The sequence below is a fragment of the Dermacentor silvarum genome, chromosome 9 (assembly GCF_013339745.2).
Source record: "Dermacentor silvarum isolate Dsil-2018 chromosome 9, BIME_Dsil_1.4, whole genome shotgun sequence".
Classification (NCBI taxonomy): Eukaryota; Metazoa; Arthropoda; class Arachnida; order Ixodida; family Ixodidae; genus Dermacentor; species Dermacentor silvarum.
This window is the reverse complement of record NC_051162.1, coordinates 163525980-163549405: the sequence shown is the minus strand read 5'-3', so window position 1 is coordinate 163549405 and position 23426 is coordinate 163525980. Positions and strand designations below refer to the sequence as shown.

The following is a 23426-nucleotide window of genomic DNA, read 5'->3' as shown; positions in this document are numbered from 1 at the left end:
GCCGCACGAGCTGCGTTGATAGATCTCGCTGGAACTCACAAGGAGTGCGATCACTACGCACCAAAGTTGAACGCAATGTTACTAGATTTGAAGGCAAAAAAAAAAAAACCCCTCGCACAAGACCATGCCTGTGTTGACTACGCCAGTACGGTAACGCCAGCGTGGTGGCCAAGAAGCCGTACGCACAGATGTTTATAGACATTGGTATGCACCACCGACACCGACCGACACTTCCGTTACCTCCGTCAAACCGGTCAAATGGCGACGAGCGCACCCCTGCTCAGCGGTACAGGGAAGGGTGACATCCGCGGTGCCGGAGTTTGCAAACTGAAAGAGGTAATCTAGTAACGTTATCCACACACAACATGGTCGCAAACACGACAACTTTCGTGCAAGTTTCCCAATTCCATCACACCACTGAAATTTCTGCCATCCTCGACTGCGCTTCCTGCCCCTGTCATACCTATCCTGCAACTATAACAGGCCACTGGCTACCGTGTAGAATCGTGTAAGGACCGCACCTCCTACTTGGCAGCGCATAGCGAATTTGCGCACTCTGCGTAGTTCCGCGTGCCGCTACTAGATGGCGAGAGTTGCGCATTGACCTCCAATGCAATGGTACATCCAGGGTGTGCACAAGTCCCTGCACTATTTTAACCAAAAGGTTTAGTCGCGTGTAATAAGACACTTGTGCTTTACGGAGGGCCTACAAAAATAAGGATGTATACTGCTGCACTTCTGCACACGTGCATGATGTACATCGCTCGTGGTGCTTGCTTAATATCGGCAACAGCTTCGTTGTACATCCACTTTTACAGGGTGGAAAGGGGGCAGATTGTTCTATATGTAGCAAATATCCGGTGGCACATACTCAAGGTGGCACATACCACATAGCACATCAGCCTAAAGTTTCCAGGTTCAGCCCTCCAAAATGATCAGCTACCCGTTACAGAAAACAGGGTTGAACTCGTCAAGAACGCTTCGAATGAAAAAAAAATGTGACCTTTGAAACACAAAAGAGAAACACTACATCAGTTTAGATTGGTAAAAAGTTGTTTCAAACATTTATTTTCATGCATTTTATGGTAACAGTATGCTTGTTACGACAGAAAATGAAGGTGCTTCTCGTTTTTTAATTTCACACTGAAATCCCAGTATTGATTGTAAATGTGATCCCACAGATACCAAAGCATTCTTTTTTCGTATTTGGGCCATTGTCGCTCAGTAGTCATCAAAACTTACTTAGCTCAGCATCTGGCTCTTTTAGAATACAGTGTAAGCCATCTTGACCAATGAGAAATTTACCAGGTATGAGCGCATGCTGTAAAAATCGGTGATGACACAGCGAACTGGTGCAGGAACTTTGACGTTGCCACCTGTCTTTCGATTTTTGTGGCTTACCAAACCTCTTCTCATCGTAACAGCGGCATATTTTTGCTACTGTAGTAGAGCAATTCACTAATACGCGTCCATGTAACTTTATTTAGTGTCCTCTAAGAGTTCACGAGATATTAACGAGAAAGATGTCGAATGTGGGAACCTGAATATGGCATAGGAAAGTGTAGGGCAAAGCTGAAAAAAGTTTGCAATCAAATCTGGAAACAGAATATGGCAAATCATTTCCGCAGAAGCCCACAAGGCGGAAAATGGTTGAAGGAAACAAAAACCGTCATCCAACTGACTGCAGTAGGAAGCTACAAAAGCAGCGAAGACAATAAAAGACGACATTTCATTGTGTCAAATCGCTTAACATTAACACACAATTATGTATAGCATTTGCCTTCCGAACATCTTATTTGCAAATGGTTACATGGCAATGATGGCTCACACGTTTGTGCAAACTTCCACCACCAGCTTGGTAAAAAAAAGTACCCTAACAAGTGAGTGAATGAAAATCCAGTTTATTAATTATAAAACATAAAATCATAAAAGCTTCTTTTTATCACAAGTCTTGATCATAAACTATTAAGTTTATAATCATAAAACAGAATCACAGAACCATGCACTTTGAACTTACAGGTAGCCACACAAGCTACCAAGGAACGGGAAGGCCACACAGGCCTTGGAACAGCACATCCTAGGAACACCTCATTCCAGGATCGCCTCATCTTAGGAACACATTTTTAGCTGGAAGTATATCACAGGGTGGGGGGTGATCTCCTATCCCACCTTTTCCTGCCTTGTGTCAAGTGTTGCACGTCCAGAGAATTTTAGAAATTTACATGGGAGGAACTGTGCACAATGGCCACTGAAGCAGGTGTAGAGCCTTGCAGTGGACTGCTGCCAACTCCGATAACGTCTTCCTCATAACATCTCTTCCTGCCGCCACATCTGTCAATTGAGCCTGGCAGCCATCTTCGTATGAATGCGAGCACCTCTGCCACGTCCGCCTTCTGCTTCCTGCATATGATGTCTGCACAGAACAGAAGTAACAATTAAAAAACATAAAAACAGCACCAGACAGGTGCCAAAAGAAGAGTATCGCATTTTCGAGACTATTAGTCGCATTTCCACACCAGAATTTTGTGCGTATCTTACAATGGTGCAACTTATATATGCGTAAAGCCATGCATGCTGGTACGGCCAATAAGAAAACTTATTTTTAATCGAGCACGCTATGCTCCAGAAGTAATGTCAGCGATGTACCTGCACTGTCTCGTAATAGTTACTTTGCGGCTGCTGATGACGACACAGTGATGTAGTCACCATAATTATATTTGACTATACCAACCGAGTTAAAATAGATGTGTCTTATATGCCAGAGTAAGCACAGGGCAAATTCATTTACTAAACTCAATTGAAATGCTGAAACAATAAAAAAAAGCTGCAGTTTCACCCGAAAGGAAAACTATCGATTGCGATCGCAAATGCGATGACAGCTATACAACGTAAGCACAGCAGTTTTATCGGCCGTATAAACTTGCACACATTCACTTACTATCTAAATTTACAAGCATGCTGTCAGCACGCACAGGTAAACGTGAATAGATCAGACTCGATGACCGTGGACACTGCTGTCAAAACGCTGGCGTAAGGAAGCGCAGTAGCAGCAGCGAGTGAAGTGACCTTTGAGCTGTGTATCGCTTCAACGCAAACCGAGTGGTGAGAACGCCACACGCACAAAGGTATGAGCCGTCGTCGCACCTACACTCGGCCGTCGACGTAGATTGCTTTCAATTTGGAGGAGCGCAGCCGCGCAATGTGCCATTGCCACCAGCGTACAGCGTCACCCCCTCACTATGATGCCATGCATGCGACGAAAGAAGGCACACGTCCAACCCTCTTTCCTCTCTAGCATGAGCTCGATTGAGCCGTGATCGTCGGTGCCCCTCGTGCGCTTTCACTGGCACCTACAGCATGCGGTGACGGTGTTATCGCCCTTCGACTTTGTACAGAACATCACGGAAATGGCCAAAATGCGCCTGTAGTGTCCATATAATTGCTATCGCAATAAAATGGAAGTGGATCAAAAGAGAACTTGCCTCAGGTGGGTGCTTAACCCATATCTTCTGCAATGTGTGGAATGCAAGTTTAAACTCTGCAAAAAAAAAACTAAATCAAAGAACGCTTACACACAGGATTAGTGCTCATCCTGTGCGTAAGTGTTCTTTGCCATCTTTTTGCACTGTTTAAACCTTGCAGTATGTCGCACCAACTTGCCCAAATAGAGGCAGGTACTTCTCTGCATTACGTGTGCAGTGCTATACCTGTTAAGCTTCTGCGGCGGTCAATGTCCCCACCCACTTTCTCAGACCTTTGTGTATGCGTACAAGACTAGCCCTGGGAAGTGTTAGAAAAGCACCGCTCACGGCCACGGCAGCAGATAAACATTGTTTTAACGATCAGTGTTGCATACTAGTAGCACTAACCTTGTATGCATGTACACATGTAGCCTGTAGATGTCAATATACATGTAGACTTCAAATTATTTCTGTCCCGGTATTACATTTTGACGATAAGCAAAAGGTACAATTGATATATGAAGTGTTTTGGTTACCAAGAGCCCTCCTTCATAGAAACATGTGAAGCAACGGTGGATGCATAAGACATATTAAAATATGCGAGCTCAATATATCGAGATCGCAATGTAGTGGTAGGCATGTATATCGTATTTCATAGTGTAAGACCTGCACCACCTAAGTTCAAGGTAAAAAGAATTTGAAAAATGTTTCAGCAAGGACTGGATTTTCAATGCGTATGCACCAGGTATCAAGACGATACCGTCGCTTATGCTAAATATCCAGCAGCGGGAACGTCATCAGGAAGGATCATTTTGTGAAGTGTGCTGAGGAGGTGGTGTGGTGAGCACCGATGGCGATGATGAGTGGTGTTTAATGGCGCAAGGGCGAGCTATGGCCAAAGAGCGCCATGATAAATGGTAATGAATTCTTTATGTAATATGGATGAAGTGATTAAATTGCGTTACAAATGTAAAAGTAATGTGGCTGTAAAGAGGCCTAAGAACGGGTTGCTGTAAACTGCGTAAAATATAATGACAATGATTCATGACAGTAAAAGGTGCATAAAAGTTTCACTCCGATAAAGCCTCCCCAGGGCTCTTGAAGTAGAGAGCTCAAAGGCATGCTCTATAAAGACTAATGTCACTGCAGCTACAGCCTAGAAGGCGAGGCTGTGTTGCACATGACCCCGCCAAATAATTTCTAGGACATTATCTTAATCTAAAAAGCTAAAAACTGTTTTCAAGTTAAAAAGCGGTTCGCCGCTTAAAAAGAATGCTGGGTGAAGTGGAATATGCTGGTGATAGGCAAAATGAAAGTACTTTTTACGCTCCCTTCTCTGCACTGAATAAGGACATGGAGAACTGTAAGCCTGTCACCACACCTTCGACATGACGGAGGATCCCTTCCAGTCAGTAGGTAAGAGTGGGTGCCGAAGGTGTGTCCAATTCTTAATCGACAAAGGAGCACTTCTTTGTATCTTGTTGTTTTCTCCGATATGCAGAGCCCTAATTTAGGTTTGATTAAGTGCAGTTTATTGGATACCTGGGTCTCCCACTGTTTCTGCCAGTGCTTCTTCAGCTTATGCCGCAAGTATGGTTTAATGTCTGTGGCTGGGATGGGTATGCTTATGTCAGTGTCGCTAAAAGCTACTGAGGTAGCGTTCTCGTCAGCATCTTCGTTACCTTTTATGCCACTGTGTCCAGGTACCCAACATAGAATGATGACTTGTTTCCCTATATAAGCTGAGCATAGCAATGCAAAGAGTTTGTTAAAGACAGTGTTTTTATGTTTTCGTAAGCTCATTAGGGCTCGGACTACGCTCAATGAGTCCGTGAATACAATAGCCCTAGTGAGATTAGATTGCGTTATATGTTTTACTATAGAAAGGATCACGTATGCTTTGGCCGTAAAAATACTGGTATATGGATTAAGTGTACCGGATAGTGAAAACGATGGTCCTAGAGCTGCGTAAGCAACACCAGCAGGAGAAATCGAAGCGTCTGTATAAAATTCAGCACAGGAGTACTTCACCTGTAGTTCAAGGAATTGTGAATGTATATGTGCCTCAGGTGCTCGTTTTGATATTTCTAAGAAAGAGATGTCACATTCGATAGTCTGCCACTCCCAAGGCGGTGGAAGCCGAGTTGGAGCCATTAGGACATTCTCTAGAAGCGGGACGTCTGTTTCTTCTGACAGTGCTTCCAACCGGAGAGAAAGAGCAGGCCTAGTGGTTGGGCGGTTACGGAACAGCCTGGTCGTGGACAAATCACGAATAGGTGAATGGCATGATGTACATCTGATTTCACCTTCAGGGCATATGAGAGACTTAAAGAGGTCCTTTGGTGATGTAGAGACCATTAGTTAGATTCAACGTACAGGCTTCCCAAAGGACTAAGTCCTGAATGCACCTGTAGCAAGACATGCAAGACTGTAGCACTGTAGCAAGACCCAAGTGGTGGACGGAATCCAGCATCTTCAGAGCACTAGGCGTAGCAGAGTTATAGACAATGGCTCCATAACCAATGGCGATGATGGGAACAACAGAGAGATGGAAGCAGTGAAAAATAAAATGAAACTTGATTCATGGTGCTTAATCTTGAACAAGTGAGAATTTATTGTGTAACCCGATTGGATCAGATTCTGTGATTTTACATGCCAAAACCCCAGTCTGATTATGAGGCACATAGTGGAGCACTTCGGATTATTTTTGGATACCTGGGGTTCTATAACGTGCACCCAATGCACGGCACACAGGCATTTTAGCACTTCGAAACGATCAAAATGCGGCTGCCACAGCTGGGGATTTGTTTCCGTGACCTTGTGCTTAGCAGCAGAAACCTAAAGCCAGCAAGCAACCATGGTGGGTATATTGTGTAACCATAGTGTGCATTAGTATTCAGCATATCACTTGCCACATTGTTCGTGGTTTTAAGGGTATTCATGTGCCTGACTCGAGCAAGAGAAACACCCAGTTCATTAAAAACAACAATAATAACACGAGTAAACGCAGCAAAAATAAGGCAGCAACAACAGGAAAAGAAAAATCACCTGTTGCAATGCTGCATATCCGCATGTCTATAAAGGCCTTTTTGCCCTTTTTTCCATGCAGGCTATAGAGTAGCTGAACCTTGTGACCCATAATCCTCTTCATCACGGTAGTTGCCACCTCTCGTAAATTGGAGCCCCCGAACTGAAGAAGATGTTCGCGCTGCAAATAAGCCCAAAATGTACACAAGTCAAATAACTGTTAAGAGGCACATGACATGCTGCAGCAAATAGAATCTGCTGACACATCAATCAAGGTTCACCTGCTATAACAGGGGCAAGGTCTGCCACATAATATACAACTGACCCTCATTACAACGAAGTTGCACCTAACAAGAAATACCTTTGTCGTATAGCTGCTATTTGTTATAGGCACGTATTTCATACATGCTTATATCTATAAGAAGCATCTGAAATTTACTTTATTAATGGACACTCCAGGAGAGTTTCCACCATGGGCATTGCCCTGAGGTTTCGCACATATTTGGGTACATGTCTGCTATTCATTTACGCATGCCGTGTATGCGAGGTAGATGCTATACCATTCAACCGCTAAACCTGCTCAAACTAAGTTTTATGTTCTTGACTGAAATGTTCCTCAGAATCTTTTAGAATGGCAGCCCGCAAATAAATGCCATGAAACATAACATTCAGAGCACATGGCTTTTATCTTAAATATCCTCAGCTTATTAAATATGAAAAGTTCAAAACAGTATCAGTGCTCAAACATGATGGTGATGATATATTACTGGCGTGCCTCCTTATGGGCAGTGTAGTGGCGCCTATGCTATGCCATTTATTGGCCCTACTTTAAAGCTTTAAAGGGAGCTAGAAATTTTGCCGCACCCATGTTAGACACACATATAGTTATACAGTCAAACCTTGATATAACGAAGCTTTACTTCCAGCAAAAAACTTAGTTATATAGAGAATTTTGTTATATTGAAGTTCGTTATAACAAGGTTTGACTGTAACACCATCTGAGGAGTTCAAGTGTAATACTAAACTTTGCTATCACTGTTAGTGCTTCATCCTTCGAGTGAAACTGCCCATTTCTTTTTATATACATACTTGTTATATCAAGCATGAGCAGTATTATAGTTAAATCAATGCATACAGGCCTAGTTTGTAAAGAAGCTGTTCATGTTAGTTTGGCTAGACATGTCCAGTAACTAATCTGAACATTAATTTTTGGCCTCAAAGGCGATGGCCTTTGAGCAACGGAAGCAGAAACAACGCCATCGGGCCCTCTCGTTCACAGTGTGCTCGTACTCATGAATAGAAATAAAATATCTAACCAAATGGTCTTAAACATAGTATATAAGAGTGTTATTATTATTTATTAAAGTTTTTTTGCCACTTGAAATGTGTGAACTGCACATACTCTCGACAACGAGTTGTTTGTGTTCATCCATGCTACAGTTTCGCTACTCAATAACTCAAAAACTAAACACATATTTACAACAATGTCTAAACAATTTCCTACAATACATTTCTGTGCTTCTGAGTAACTTTTGGCGACATGAAAATAACACTAAAGATCCGCAGCGCCACACAATTTTTGTGAGAAACGCCTGAACCACTCAACGGCCTTTCAACAATGTCTAAACAATTTCCTACAATACATTTCTGTGCTTCTGAGTAACTTTTGGCGACATGAAAATAACACTAAAGATCCGCAGCGCCACACAATTTTTGCGAGAAACGCCTGAACCACTCAACGGCCTTTCAAGAGTGTGGCGTTTCGAAGGCCATCGACTGGAAGGCCTTCCAAGCGTGCCTGTGTGACACGGGTACTACTAGGCTCACCAGAAATGATAACTAGGGTGGTGGTTTGGACAAGTTGGTATTCCACGAGATTGGGTTGACATTAGCACAACTCAGAAAGAGTGAAGGAAAAGTAGAAAGAAAGGAGGTAAAAATAAACAGGATACTTTTTTCATAGTGTTCCGCTGTCTCTCATTACTTTTCATCTCCCTTCTTATTTTTACTTTTACTTATTCTGAGTTGCATGAATCTGAACACAACATCGTGCAGAACTTATGTTCAGCCATGAAACATAGCGAATGCACATCCGAGTCATTCCCACGAACTTGATCAGAAAGGCATCCATAATTATGTGTCTCGTGTGGCCACTGATTCTACATTTACGTAGACATCGACCCTGGTGCGAGAACTAGTCAGCCAGAGGAGAAATTCAGAGATGATGACTAATGCATAATCATTCATCTTTCTAACTATCATAACGATGAACACACCATATGTTTAAGCAGCATCAAACAATGTCCACTAAGCAGCACAGTAGAGAACCTTAACATAGTGTGTCCAAAGTGTATTTGCCTCATTAATTTAGTTTATCTCCCTGGAGGCAAAAAAGTGATTGCTACACAAAGTGGGAGCGGTATACTAGTACGTACTTCTAAAAAGGCAGTCATGAAGAAAAACTAAACAGGAAGAAAAAAGCAGTAGAGCAATCAGAAACTGCAAACAGCACCGATTAAATACAAAATGTAAGCATGTAAACACAAAGCTTTTGTGCGAATATACAGAGATTATTTACAATTCAATTTTATCTTCCTGAAAGCAAGGTTTCTTGAAGAAGTGGCTTTCTACTGCATGATGAACTTCAGGAAGTCATCACAGGACAGTGAACAATGCCCATGTTGAATATGAAGTTACCATGATGCTATTGGTGCAACTAGCTGTAGTGTCCATACTTTTTGGAATGTAGGAAGGCAACCCTGGTAGAGAGCAGGGGAGCTTCCAAGATGGCTGCGATGTAGCACAAATAAACCCGTGTGTGTTCTCGACACAATCGGTCGTAATCAGTTGTAATCAGTTGTATTACTCGATCTACGACACGTTACAATGGCAGACCGACATGCCAGACATGGACGATGCAGCTGTACCAAGTAACAGTGACCTTCCAAGCCACAGCACAGCTACTTCTAGTGAACCTCTGCCAGCAACTCCCAAGACCGCCTCACAGCGGTACCCCCAACGAACCAGGCAACGCCCTGAGCGCCTGAAAGACTATGTGTGAACAAAAGTGCATTTTTCTTTTTTCTACTATGTGTTTGAACAAAACTGAATTTTCCTTCCCTGAGGGGATGATGTAGTTTCCATGCATAGCACTTTTTGGAATGTAGGAAGGCAACCCTGGTAGAGAGCAGGGGAGCTTCCAAGATGGCTGTGATGTAGCACAAATAAACCTGTGTGCGTTCTCGACACAGTCGGTCGTAATCAGTCGTATTATTCGAACTACGACACGTTACACTAGCTATATATATATATTAAGAAAATGATGGTAACAGAATTTGCTTGATGTGAAGCAGGAGATACTTATGTAATTTGTGGTGGTGAATGCAAGAAACAATGTTTCAAGTGCATTTCAAAGAACAATCCAAACGAGAACACAAGAAGTGATTACGGGCGGTTCTGCGGCCTTCCACCTGCTACTGGATTACTGCAACTTATGCAAGAGGACATTCGGGATGATGAGCATGTTTTCACATTGATCGCGTAGCCAACAAAGGTGTGATTCAGTGTGGTGGGACACAGACAATGGCAGGCTGAATATTATCTTTTTTTTTCCCCACAGAATTAGCGACACATACTCCCAGTATTGTGATGTGTTGGGTGGTGTCATTTTTGGATGGATTTAAAAAAAAAACAGCAGCTGGATAATCTTCAAAGCAGCACCAAATTACCAAAGCAGATTCCAGTTGAGGCCGGAAAACGTCACCATATAGCCTAACTTATTTAAACAACCCAGTCGGTCCTCCATTTCCTTAACCAGGGTGTGCAGTAGTGGGCCAGAAACATTTATGTCATGTTCTGAGACTCAACGCCATTAAATTCGATCTTTGTCCCATCAGCTAAGAGACTTCACCAAGTCTCAATGGCAACCTGTGCCCTCTCTTTGATGAGGAAGTTAACGGGGTTTTTCAAAGTACATACAGTCATCACCTTTTGGTAAAGAAGTGCCTTTTACAAACTATTCAGTCTGCTCTATCCTTAAACTTCCTTCTCAATACATATCAAAATACACCATGTCATGAACCTCAACAAACACGAATCAGATTTTAGCTACTTAACAGAACTCATGGAAACCCACACAAAACAGAGTTCCACAGAGAAGTGAAGATGGAGTTATCAGCAGTGGTTGAACAACCGAATGTTGCCAACATTTCACCAAGGAGACTAGTTTTGTCAAGTTTCCTGGTCGGAACTTTAGTTTCAGAAACATCTCTTGTGTGACCACTGCTGAAGACTGATGACAGTGTCTTATTAACTCTAAAGCGACAACCAAGCTATTTGCAAATAAAGCAGAAAAGCCTAGATAACATATGAGCACTTTTCATATGATTACGGGCAAACATTTCAACCACTGTGATAAAAGAACAAGGTAAATACCAAGGCTGCAGCCACATCATCATCTTGGACAGCTTCCTCTAGTGCTTCGAACTCTTCCAGCGTTTCTGCGGGCATCTTCGGCAGCCTGACTGGAGATGGCTGCAGAGAATGTGTGTTCTGGTTCGACGAGGCCTCCAATCGCGCCTGCCCGTCCAACAGCAGCTGCATGTTGTGCCTTATCTGCTTCAGCTCGTGATTGCTGTCGCACTGGTCTCTGCGGATATCCAAAAGGAGTCGAGTGGTCCGAAGCTCAGCATCTGTAACAAGCAAGCACGCACATTTACCTCCATTAGGTGCCTGTAAGCGCAAAGATCTTTGTAAGCAAGAAGCAGGCAGCACAGATGTCAGGCTACGTCTAACATTTACTGTGGATAATATGAACATAGTTACAGTACCAGGGTTCGTACACAATATTTGGCTGGAAATTCAAGGACATTTCAAGGATTTCAAGGATGCAAAAAGGCAGAATTCAAGGAGTGTTAGCGTAATTTTATTTCCTCACATGACTTAGGAAAGGAGCCCTATTTTCGCATTAATTTCTCTTTCAAGAGCTGTTATCTCCGCTTCTTTTTCTTTGGCTGTTCGACGGAAACTTCGTCGCCTTTCGCCTTTCTGGTGGCTCTTCAAGGTAGATTCCCCCATCGTTGCAATGTCGACCGTCTTCTGACATAATGCGCACATTGCTCGATAAGGATCGCTTGGTTCCGGTCTCACCCAGTGACGATAGTCCGTATGTTGCAGCCACGCAGGCTGAAACTTGCACTTCCCGCCTGGCATCTTGTCAAAGTAAACGCACAACGCAAACGCGAACTTCACTGAAATGGCGCGCACGAGGCCGACAAACGGCCCGACTATAGTACCTAAAAGACACATACTAGTGTGCCGAGAGCGGGTGTCGCGGTAGCACCGAGTGTGATGCCTGCCGCCGCCGGCCGCTTGGTGCGCTGCACTTCGAGACTGTGCCGGACCATGCTGAGACATGGGCGGACTTCAGGCAAGACACGACGCGAGTCTCCCCATTTGCCCGGCGATCTGCCTCTTATGTGCTTGTCCCAATCCGCAATACGTTCGGGGTCTGCGGACGCGCTGGGTAATGAGATGAGCCGTTTCTTTCCGCGTCTCTGGGAAATCGCGGTTTCGCGACCTGTTCAAAGTTTCTTTAGACAGACGAGTGCACACATAGATGCAAAAAACCCACTCACAATAAGAAAAGACTGCAACGAAAGTGGCAGCAAGGCGAGAAATGAACTAAGCATTGCAATCGACGCGTAGCAATCAACGCATCGCAAACGAACGCGAGTCGAACACCGCAGGATTTAGCATGGTGCCGACAGGCATCGCCGTCTGGTGGCCCGCGGCGGCAGGCATCACAGCCCGCGCCACCGTCCCGCGTTGGAGACTCTCGGTGGACGGCACACTAAGAGTATATTCTAGGCACTATACGCAAGCCTAGCGAGCGATATGTCTCGCATTGGATTGGATTTCCAGTGCATATTAGTTGCCAGACGACGTAGGGGCTGCGAGATTTAAAACCGAAACTTCCTGATGTTGCCTTTAGTCAACACAGCTTGTTTTCATGGGCATTCGTAAGCGAAAGGGCCTTAAATATCAGCATGACTTGCGGAGGTACATCGTTAATTTCCTCTAGCGGAACAAATCCCACGGGATTTTCAAGGATTACAAGGAGCCCACGGGTATTCAAGTAGTTTCAAGGGCCCTTGAACTTATACTGTCAATATCAAGGATATTCAAGGATTTCAAGGGGCTGTGCGAACCCTGCAGTACTGAGCAAAAAGATATAATATTTTGCATTTGGGTCCTGCGAGCTAACATGCTCAGAATGTTGGTGCTGCGTTATGACAAGTTTAAAACCATCACAATAAACAATAGTTTCTAAAACATGCACTGCAATTGTACGTTATTTGTACAGCACACCCACCGTGTACATAATTTACGCATTTCAACAGTGTATCACAAGAAACCCTAATATCAACCAGCAGTGAAAATACGTGCGCAATGGTGAGAAATTTTAACAAGTGAGGAGGTCAGCCTAGCAAAACGTATGGCTTGCTACTGCAGATTTGCTATATAACAAGAGACGAATGGACAAGAGAAAAATAAAATAACTCGCATGCATCCACTCGCACCAAAGAGCGGAAAGGGGAAGCAGTGAGCACCATGAAATCAACTAAGAGGAAACTGGAGCTTTATGGCCTCGTAGATAAACAAAAAAGTTCTCCATCTCTATCCTTTTGGCTGTGCCACCGAGATGGATAACATTTTGGTTATTAACAATGCCGTAAAGCTCCACTTTCTGCATTTTCGATTTTGGCAAGCATGAGCGCAGGATGTCATCGATGACGGCAGAGAGGAAATTACGGCCGCAGTCAGTGAGTAATTGACATAGAGCATTGTGCACGAAGATCACATCATAGAGGAGAAAGTCCGCTACGCAAAGCCCAGCGAGCAGGTCAGCCCGTCTGGTTCTAGAGTGGGGAGATCCAGCATTACGTGTGATGATCTGTGATCGCACAGAAGCTGTGTCTGTACAACTATGGGCGGAACTTTGCGAATGCCCATGCAAGTACAAGGCATATGCAATGAGTCATGGAATAACTACGCTCAGCGGCTACCACGAGCCAGCTCGCATAGGCTACAACGCAGTCATGTCCACACTGGTGTTGGAATAAGACTGCACCTATGCTGTGAGCTGTCAGCAGTCAAAACTTTAGTTGGGGCAGATGAGTCAAAGTGCATTACAGAGTTGAAAGCTAGTTTACAGCTACAAAATATTCAATAAGACAGCTATGTAAGGCTTAGGAAAGAGACTGAATGAAGTGGATCCAATAACTCTCATTTAGAATCTAGACTGCATTGTTAGTAGAAAAAAAGCAAGGTGTTAAGTTTCACTCAGGAAGCCAAACAATCGAGGCTAGAGGGTTGATTGAGAACCTGACTTAACTTTATTGCTGGCTCCAAAATTTGTAGCAAATAAAGTTAAACCTGCTGATATTGTCATTTTTGCGTTAGCAGCAACTGAAAGCACCTTCTTCGCCACGACAGAATGTGAAGCAGTGGCGTCGCACTTGATGCGCTCGAATTCACGGCAACTGTGAGGCGAGAACGAAAGCACGTTTGCGTGCGTGCGTGAGGTGGCCCTGCATTGCTCGACCTGGCGATCTTGCCACCGTGGGCGTGACCTTTCCCCCCTACCTTCATTCAAACCTGATCCCACCGCTTGCTGCAGCTGGCCTAGCCCGCCAAGCCGGCAGGCACTCTCCTTTTCATGTTGATGTTGCCGAAGAAAAAAAAGTTCTTTGCTTTTCAATGCGCTGGCAGCACCACTATTTGGTTACTGCGCAAGTCTCTGCGCTTCACTTCCCTAACCTGACACTAGGTGACACTATAGGGATGCTTACAGTCGGAAGTAACGCGAGCGCGTGCAATCTATGTCACTTTGGCAAAAACGACCCCCTCTATTGACCCTTTTCAGGGAGCAGTTTGCTCTACAGGAACGAGATGGCGCTTCCTGTGGCTCGCCATACGTTGCCTCAGCGAATGCGCATGAATACGAAACCGTTACTGCTTGTGCCCTGCTACAGTGTGATCAGCTGTCGGAAATGGAAACTGGGTGTTCGCTTATGCGCTGTGCCCAGTTCATACTGCAAAATGTGCAACAATAAAGGGAAGACGTGTGCGGTAGTTTGCTGCAAAACTGGTGATTCACATATTAAGGAATGGAATCAACCTGTGTCGCCGCTTCTACATAAGCACTGCCTGTGTTGCCGCCCTTCACGATGGACGGCTTTCCTCGAGGATCAAAAAAGATAATTCATCTGCCAGCGCTGTATAGCTAACCTCCAAAGAAAGGACTTCAACTACGGAATGTTGGCACTTAAGAGGGAGTACCGCTTGCTACAAAAGCAAGTAGCGCCACTTACTGGTATAGTAAGCTTCTCGCACGTTATCTAAACACATCCACGCCTACTCGCACGCAAACTTACGCCCACCCTATTGCCAACACAGCAATAATAGGCGAATGGGCGCACACTTGAATCAATCTGCCGAAGCATGAGTGACGACGACTACACCGATAAGACACGAATGTTTGAAGCTGAACGTTTCGTGACGGTCCACAGAGTAAGTGAGGCACAAGCGATAATACTTCCTTGCTACAAGCAACCATAAAGTACAGAACATTTACATTCCAAGCTTCGTGCCCAGCAACAACAAATCTATCGTATCAGAGCACACCCGCGAGCGATTAGGCTGAAAATAAACAATCAGATAGTGGCCGCACCGAGGAACTTTACTGAGTCACAAATATGACAAGCCACCGCTTCAAATTGTTTGCCAAGCAAAGAACGAAGAGCATACTGATCCCGATTTAATTCATAAGCGGAAAGTTTGGACAGCTTGGAATACATTTCTAGCACCGCTTTTAGTACAAGCACCATATACGCTGCTCGCGCCGTTTGGACAAGGCGTAATGAGCTCTGAAAGCACTTACATGTTTTCTAAAGCTGTGGGCAAAGCTTCATGTCGTCCAAACCGAGGTTTGTTGCGCCACACCGGCGTCACGTGCTTGCATTGTAAACGAGGAGGCAGTTAAAGCAAACAATGGACGCGTCACCATGTGATCAAACATGGCAGCGCCCATGAGAGCGCCGCGAAAAGGGTCAATAGTCGAGCGCACTGGCGCAACCACTGTAACCAGCAACTTCCGACGGGGCCGGCGCCGAATTGGCTCCTGACCCATTCGCACGTTAGTCGCGCTGACCCACAATGCCATTTCGCCTGAACAAATAAAGGTGCCCACGCCACTTCGCTGACAGCCATTCAAAGCGGCGAGCGGGCTTGGGATCGTTCTGCGCATGCTCTGAAGATAACAGCCGACAGCGCGCGCGTCGGAGTACAGAAGAGATGGCGTTTCGGCTGGCGCAGCGCAACCGGCGTAGCGTGACTGTCCGCAAACAATGCTGGCCGCGCACTGATAATGTCGGAGTATAAACGGGCCTTATACGACGTCATCGATAAGCATCAAGTAAATATGGTAAGCGTTTCTTTTTCGAATTTTCGTGCCGAATTTGCATACAACGAAATCTTCTTTATATCGAAGTTTTTGGGGAATTTGTCAATTTCGTTATATCCAGGCTTAACTGTACAACAGGAGTAAGAAATGGCAGCTTTAAAAAGGTGCTCCACAGTACGAAGGAAGGAAAAAGGCTAGGTGGGAGCATGACATGACAGTCTTAAAGCCGAGACATAAAGATTGTAAAGAAAAGGCTCATAGGAAATATAGGCCTTCGCTATGTGATAGGCAAGCAGTAATTTCTAGCCAACAAACGTGCGGGCCGACCATGATGAGGACATCACTAAGAGCTGCCATAAACCAAACAATGCCTTGAAAGGTCCAGGTAAGGCCTATTTCCCAAGAGTCAACGTGCAGGCAGGCACTCGAAGGAAAAAGGTCAGCACCAGAGAAGGCTGCCTTGCCAAGCTAGCTGCATGGTGTCATGCTTCCCTGCTAGCCCTTTTCCTTGCTCCATACTGTCACAAAGCTGCTAAGGACTTATTGAAAATCAACATCCAAATAGAAAGCAGTAGTCATGAAAACAGCAAGGAGATAAAGCTTACCAGGAATGTCTTCGGCATCTAAGTAGTCTCGCTGCCTTTCAAGCTCCGCCTTTTTTTCCGCCAGACGTTTCAAGCTTCGTGCCACAATACGTGAACAAGTCAGGGCTTCCTGCATACCGCCATATGTACCACAGTTAGCCTAGACTGCAATACGCACGCTCCATTTCATTCTAACATATCTAATGTCATCTAATTAAATGAAGTGTATCAGTAATTAAGGTAAATCGGCACTACTGGGTGAAGTCGTGCAAGATATACTCAGGGTTCATACAGAACATCTGACTGGGAAACAAACCTTATTCGCATGCAGACACACTGAAAAATAGTGAAATCCCCTTCTTAGCAGCAATTCCTTGCGGCCAAGCCAGCTGCTGAGTTGGAAGCACACTTAAAGCTCTTCGTGTCACTTTTCTAAGTTGACTTTCCCCATTGTAATGATGTCAATCACTTTATGGCGTGATGGTCAGTAGTGCCTGACTTTGTCCAAAGATAATCGTCATGTTAATGCGGCTGAAACTTAACTTTCCGCCAGGCATTCCTAGAGCTCGAAAAGGAAGCCATGATGGCTGCAGAATGAACCAACCAGCAAAACAACCAAAATTTAGCACGGCTTGGTCTGTTGAAGTGATGTTCCTAGGGGGGAGTGTGGGTGGTCGGACCATCCTGGGTGCAGCCTGCTAAGCGCTGGCTGTGCTGTGGTTGCCACTCTAGTCTTTGTATTCTCCGTGGCTCGTAGCCGAATGCAGTAAATGTCTGAGCCCAGGCAGCTGAATGGGCCGACGAAGAGAATAAGCTAAAGCTGAGAAGTTCTGATGGAATGACTTGCTTGTTTGAAGCTTTCAAGCACCTGTATACGTGGCGCGAGACGTAATGATGCCAGCAGCATCAAATGAGAATCGACGCGCTTGCGTAACTTTCTGTTTTTTATGTGATTGTTTAAAAACACTTCCCTGGGGGCTGCTTGTGATAAACCAAAGCATCGCGGGGGAGGGGGGGCAGGACAGAGATTGCAAATCCAACACTCACTCATCTCCCACTTTCGGAATAAAGGGAGGTTGACCGTCAAATGCATCGTCTCTTTCTATTTGCTCACTCTGTCACTGGAAATCGCACACACATGCTCAACGTTGTGCTCTGATGTACAAAGATGGCTTGAAGGCCAGAAAGCTTGAAGGTTGCGGTGGTTGCTATAACCCTGAAAAATGGCTAATTCGTGCAAAAGGTTTAAACGGCAGGCCATTTATTCTATCCTAATGTATAACGAAACATTTTCACCATGATTGGTGACATCTGCGTGATTGATGCCTGCATATAATTTATCAGTTGCTTCATACAATACTTGGAATAAATTCTGCAAATTAGGGGACAGGCATTGAAGCAAGGGCTCCCAATTATTTAAGTCATTCCGAAATATCTAAAGCAAGGTGCTTATGAAGCAGTGCTAATGAGTGCTGCATTCATTGTCTGAAACTGCAGCAAGTGCTCAATTAAGCAATAAAGTCAGAAAGAAAAGAGCAAATTGAATTGTTTGTAGGGCATAAACGATAAATGCCAAATTAAGGGCAAAGTTAAGAGCATTGCCCTTTTAAATTATTTCATATTCAATCTGCAAAATGTGTGTCAGGAGATAGGAGGGAGTGGCAAGACAAAGAGAAGAGGGGAGGGCAAAACAGCAAAGCTGCTCTGGGTGGTGGGAAACCGAGTGATGCCACTGAGTTGCTTCATCTGGCTTTGTCTAGCGCCACAATGGCAGAGGTTAACCCCACAAAGCCCGAATGCCATTCCACATCAAATAAAATGAAAACAGCTTATTCAAATTTATTTACGGCTGTAGGGGGGTACATTGGTACCAAGGGAACAATGAAACAATAATTGTGTACACAATAATTAGTACGGTGATTAATTACTTAGTAATTGATTTGCAGAACTATCCACAACTGAGAACTCCCTCCGGTATATCAAAAACACGTGCATAGACCCTGCATGTGGTTTCCAGTGCTTAAATCCAGAGTTTGAGGTGCCAAAATCAGCATATCAAAAATGATACATTGGGCTTTGTGGCTGGTGGCTGCAGACATGCCTCATTAAAATTGTTTGGCAACACTCTCAGAATAAATTACTAGGATTGCTTACCGATAGAAAGTGTCCATGCGTAGCCCTCCATGCCGAGTTTGCTACTTTAAAGCTGCCTCGACTATTTTTCTTATCATTTCGTTTTCTTATGTTTTACTCTTCTCTCCCCAAGTGCAGGCTAGCCAATCGGGCACATGCTTGGTTAACCTCCCTACCTTTCCTTCTTCATTTCTGTTGTCACTCTGAATGTTCAAGTCAAACGCAACCCTAGTTTTCAAGGAATTCAAGGAGGGCACTTATTTTCAAGGAGTTCTAAGGGCTCTTGAATCTCTTTTATCAAATTCGAAGATTTTGAAGGATTTCGAGAAGGTGTATGAATCCTAATACTAGTAAAAGCAGAAAGAACAATCGATGGCATCATCAGGCACACTAAAGCGTTGCTGTGAACTTGATAGCACAATCTTTACATTCTGTTTGTTTTGCCAAAGTAAGCACTTGTAAGTCATGCTTCAGCTTATGTGTTCCCCCCATCTGTGTTCTTCAGAACTGCAGCATACAATATTGTGTCATGCCCAATATTCAGTCATGTGTGCTAACACATATCATATGAATGCATTGCTTTAGGTATATTAAAAAATTGTAAGCTTTACGTAAGAACCTTAACGCTGCTTCTACCGGTCTCCATTTCCCCTACTTTGTGCAATGTCTATAACATGTGCGCATAGATAATGCACCTCCAGTGCAGCTAAAGATGAGTTCGGGCAGATGGCAGATTCACACACCAATACAGCAAAACATGCCATTACAAAAACCCACATATCGTAATGACACACTTCGTAACAACATTACAAAGTGTGTTCAAGCATGAAGGCAAGTTCCAACTCGAAATTTTACAGAGCCATTGCCTAGACAAAATTAAGGTAGTAACAAGCTGGAAAAATAAAATTACCTCTTTGTCATGCCTTTTCCTCGTAGGTGTGGGTGATCTTTGCTCTTGCTTTGGACTCGTCTCCGGCTGTGGACTTGTCCCCTGCTGCGGGCACAGCTCAGACTGTGAACTTTGCTCTAGCTCAGAGTTTCGTTCAGGCTTGGAATCTGCTGGCTCCAGTTTCAGACGAGGTTTGTCTGATTCTGAAATGCAGGTCACCTCTTGCTGTGGCTGTGGATTCACATCTGGCTGTTGACTTGGCTCCGGGTGTGGATCTGCTTCAGGCGTGGAATGCTGCTCCAGGTTTTCTTGAACGCCAGATAAGTGTGAAACGTCCACCTGCTGTGTCTGCTCCTCGTATGCGCTGTTTTCTGCATGTATAACGTGAAGGTGAGTGCATTGCTAATCGAAAAGAATTAAATGAGTACTGATAAGATGACATTTCATTTTATAATGTGAAGTAAAGGTAATCTACTAGGTCACCTTCTACTAGGTAACCTTCTAAATCTACTAGAAATACTAGCACAGCACCATAAACAACTTACTGTGGCACTTGTATCTGTAAAACAATCACAGTTTTGGTACAAATGATGTGGATGCGTCATGACCTCAAGATATACCGGCTCGCTTCCTTCCTGTAATTGCTGCAGCTGCCACATATATACAAGCACAGCCTGAAGAAACCCACACAGCACTCTTGTTTATGTTATCTATGAGCACCATCACCACGCCTAGCTTCATTGCTACACAATGTCACTAGATTTCGCTCTGTGTCATTACGTCACAATAATGTCAGTGACACCAGGCCTACCATTTCCAGACAACTTTAGTATCAAATTAGGATGTCTTATAAGCATTTCCCTACCATCATTCTCGCTGCGATTATCTCACGTGCTGTAAATTGTAAAATTTCGAAAAGATGTGTCAGTACTCCCTTAAATCATGTCTACATGAGTGTGATTGCACTAGACAGTGCAAAGATGAGAAGGTGCACACCGAATCAGTTTATTGTGTGTGCAGATTTGTACCTCCTCATCTTTGTCTGCACTGTTTAGCACTTGCATTCGAGTGAGGAAGTCCCCCAAGAAGTTGCAATCTAAAATTAACACCGTGCAACAGTGTTAAGCACCCAATAGGACATGGCTCATGTTTAGTAACTATTTGCTAGCCCGATTGAGTTGACGAGTGAGGACCACGATCCACAAGTGACTGGCCAGTGGACCATGTTGGCAGATGGTCTGGGAGCTGATCTAGGAGGATGAGTGGGCAAAGTTCTGACTGGTGTTGTAGAAGTCTGTTGCCAGACTTTGGGGCCAGTATTGCCAGACTGCCTGCCAAATCTGACGGGGAAAACCACCGTAAAATATAGCGACCGCATTGACGCCGTTTCCGAGGCGGTAGTACCGGTAGCTCCCGGTAGTAGCGTAATTTTGCTCCATAACCCGCGCTCTTTGTGCGGGCCCAGTTCTCCGACGGTACGACGCGAAACCAATACGGGTCGCATAGCACTCGGGCTGCTTTCTTGCGCCATGGGTGCTAAGTGTTGAAGCTTTCGCTGGATCTGAAACTGAGACGCGTCGCACCATAGCCTCCTCTATACAAAGTTATAGAGGAGGCTATGGTCGCACAATCCTCGGGGAGCTATCTTGCGCTGCGCTGGCTGCAGTGGGACGACGCGAATCCGAGGCGCGTCGCATAAAACTCGGGACGCTTTCTTGCGCGATGGCTGCTACGTATTCGTGTTGAAGCTTTTGCTGAGCGAAACCGAGACGCGTCGCATAACACTCAGGGCCACTTTCTTGCGCGATGGGTGCTACGTATACGTGTTGAAGCTTTTGCTGAGCGAAACCGAGACGCGTCGCATAACACTCGATCGGGCCGCTTTCGAGTGTTATACGACGCGTCTCGGTTTGGCTCAGCAAAAGCTGCCCGAGTGTTATGCGACGCGTCTCGGTTTCGCGCAGCAAAAGCTTCACCACGTAAACGTAGCAGCCATCGCGCAAGCAAGCAGCCCGAGTGTTATGCGAAGTGTCTCGGTTTCGCCCAGCAAAAGCTTCAACACGTAAACGTAGCAGCCATCGCGCAAGAAAGCGGCCCGAGTGTTATGCGACGCGTCTCGGTTTCGCTCAGCGAAAGCTTCAACACGAATACGTAGCAGCCATCGCGCAAGAAAGCGGTCCCGAGTGTTATGCGACGCGTCTCGGTTTCGCTCAGCGAAAGCTTCAACACGAATACGTAGCAGCCATCGCGCAAGAAAGCGTCCCGTGTGTTATGCGACGCGTCTCGGTTTCGCGTCGTCGCGTTGCAGCCATCGCGCGCAGCGCAAGATAACGCCCCGAGGATTGTGCGACGCATCTCAGTTTCAGATCCAGCCAATGCTTTAACTTCTGGCGCACGCGGCAGGCATCTTTCTAAAGGAGGCGTTGCTTTAACACTTAGCACCCATGGCGCAAGAAAGCGGCCCGAGTATTATGCGACGCGTATCGGTTTCGCGTCGTACCGTCGGAGAACTGGGCCCGCACTAAGCGCGCGGGTCATGGAGCAAAATTACGGTACTACCGGGAACTGGCAACTCGGTGCGCCTCGAAAACGGCGTCAGTGCGGTCGCTATATTTGACGGTGTTTTTCCCTGTCAAATTTGGCAGGCAGTCTGGCAATATTGGCCCCAAAGTGTGGCAACAGACTTCTACAACACTAGTCAGAACTTTGCCGGCTGAGTGTCCGCTAGACAGATAGATAGTTGGCCTGAAGTTCGCAAATAACGCTTCGCATTAAAAAGAAAGAAAAGAAGGGAAAAAAAAGAACGCATTACCCCCCCCCCCCCCAATCTTCGGTGCCGGAACATAAATGGAAAATAGCTGTGATGTGTGAACATGTTAAACAAAATCGAGGGGATATTACCTTTTCTCCATATGCAGGCACAGCTGTGCGTGCAACGACCGTTACCAGATCATCCCATGCATTGCAATGACAGTAGAATGAAAGCCAACTGACCTGCAACACGGCTGTGATTGACCGGTGAGTGGCCACAGTAGCTGCACCAGCCGCACGGGACAACAGCGGCTTGTACGCGGCAAAGCGTCCAACGACGACGGTCGGGTGAAGCCGTCGCAATCGCAGCCGATCGACGTGCACTGTCCGCGCGAAATGCCGCGCATGTCCGCATGCGTAAACATGCCGCCAGCCATTTGAGAAACACAGGTTGTCCCCGACCACAGTTCCTACGAGTACGCGAGCGCGCCACTTCCGTCAACGGGAGTTTGGAACCAAAGCTAAGTAAGAATTCACGTTTCTGGAACACACAGTACGCATGCACGGCAGCGAGGGAGAACAGCGCTGTTGTAGTGCTATATGTCGAGTGAACTCAACCGCTGAATTATGCTCCCACGAGGTCTCGGTGGTCGCTGCGCATGCGCGAGCTGAGAGTAGGAAGAAAGGAGGGTAACCAGGGAGAATCTCGTTCCACAAATCGCCCGTCGAGGGCGGGGCTTCTGCGCCACCACCTTCAGCAACGTCATACGTCTCTCTCTCTCTCTTTTTTCTTTTTCTAACTTTTTTTTCTTTCTCTATGAGCGAAGTTGTTAATGTTTAGGGTTTTGTGCATGAAGGACGAATGGTCTCGTGCATTTTTCGTGTCCGTCAACAATGGTGCAGTGTACAGCGCTGCATTTTCGGCCCGGGCCCGCTTTCTGAAGTCCGAGCCCAGCCCGGGCCCGCGGATATAAAGCCCGGGCGTTATTACTCAGCTTAGCAAGAGCCCGTGTGTGCATTACCAAGCCCGACCTGTAAATAATAATATATAATAATATATATATATATATATATATATATATATATATATATATATATATATATATATTTTTTCT

The 23426-nt window shown here is 45.3% G+C and overlaps 1 protein-coding gene across 1 annotated transcript; it reads right to left on the bottom strand.

Moving 5' to 3' along the window:
- Window positions 1–1914: 1914 nt before the first annotated feature.
- On the bottom strand, window positions 1915–22905 carry LOC119464053 (uncharacterized). The gene is made up of 7 exons (XM_049656130.1): window positions 22877–22905; window positions 22555–22803; window positions 19582–19931; window positions 16560–16668; window positions 10923–11179; window positions 6510–6669; window positions 1915–2413 (listed from the first exon to the last, which is right to left on the bottom strand). Exons 2-7 carry the CDS (start codon window positions 22724–22726, stop codon window positions 2211–2213), a joined length of 1251 nt encoding a protein of 416 aa, XP_049512087.1. The 5' UTR covers window positions 22727–22803; window positions 22877–22905; the 3' UTR covers window positions 1915–2210.
- Window positions 22906–23426: the final 521 nt, after the last annotated feature.

Coding starts and splice junctions, on each gene's coding strand:
- LOC119464053 (XM_049656130.1), bottom strand. CDS start 22,726: ATGCGGACATGCGCGGCATTTCGCGCGGACAGTGCACGTCGATCGGCT. Junction 6,670..10,922: donor ATGATGTGGCTGCAGCCTTG/GTATTTACCTTG, acceptor GCTTATTTGCAG/CGCGAACATCTTCTTCAGTT. Junction 2,414..6,509: donor GATATGCAGCATTGCAACAG/GTGATTTTTCTT, acceptor TGTTCTGTGCAG/ACATCATATGCAGGAAGCAG.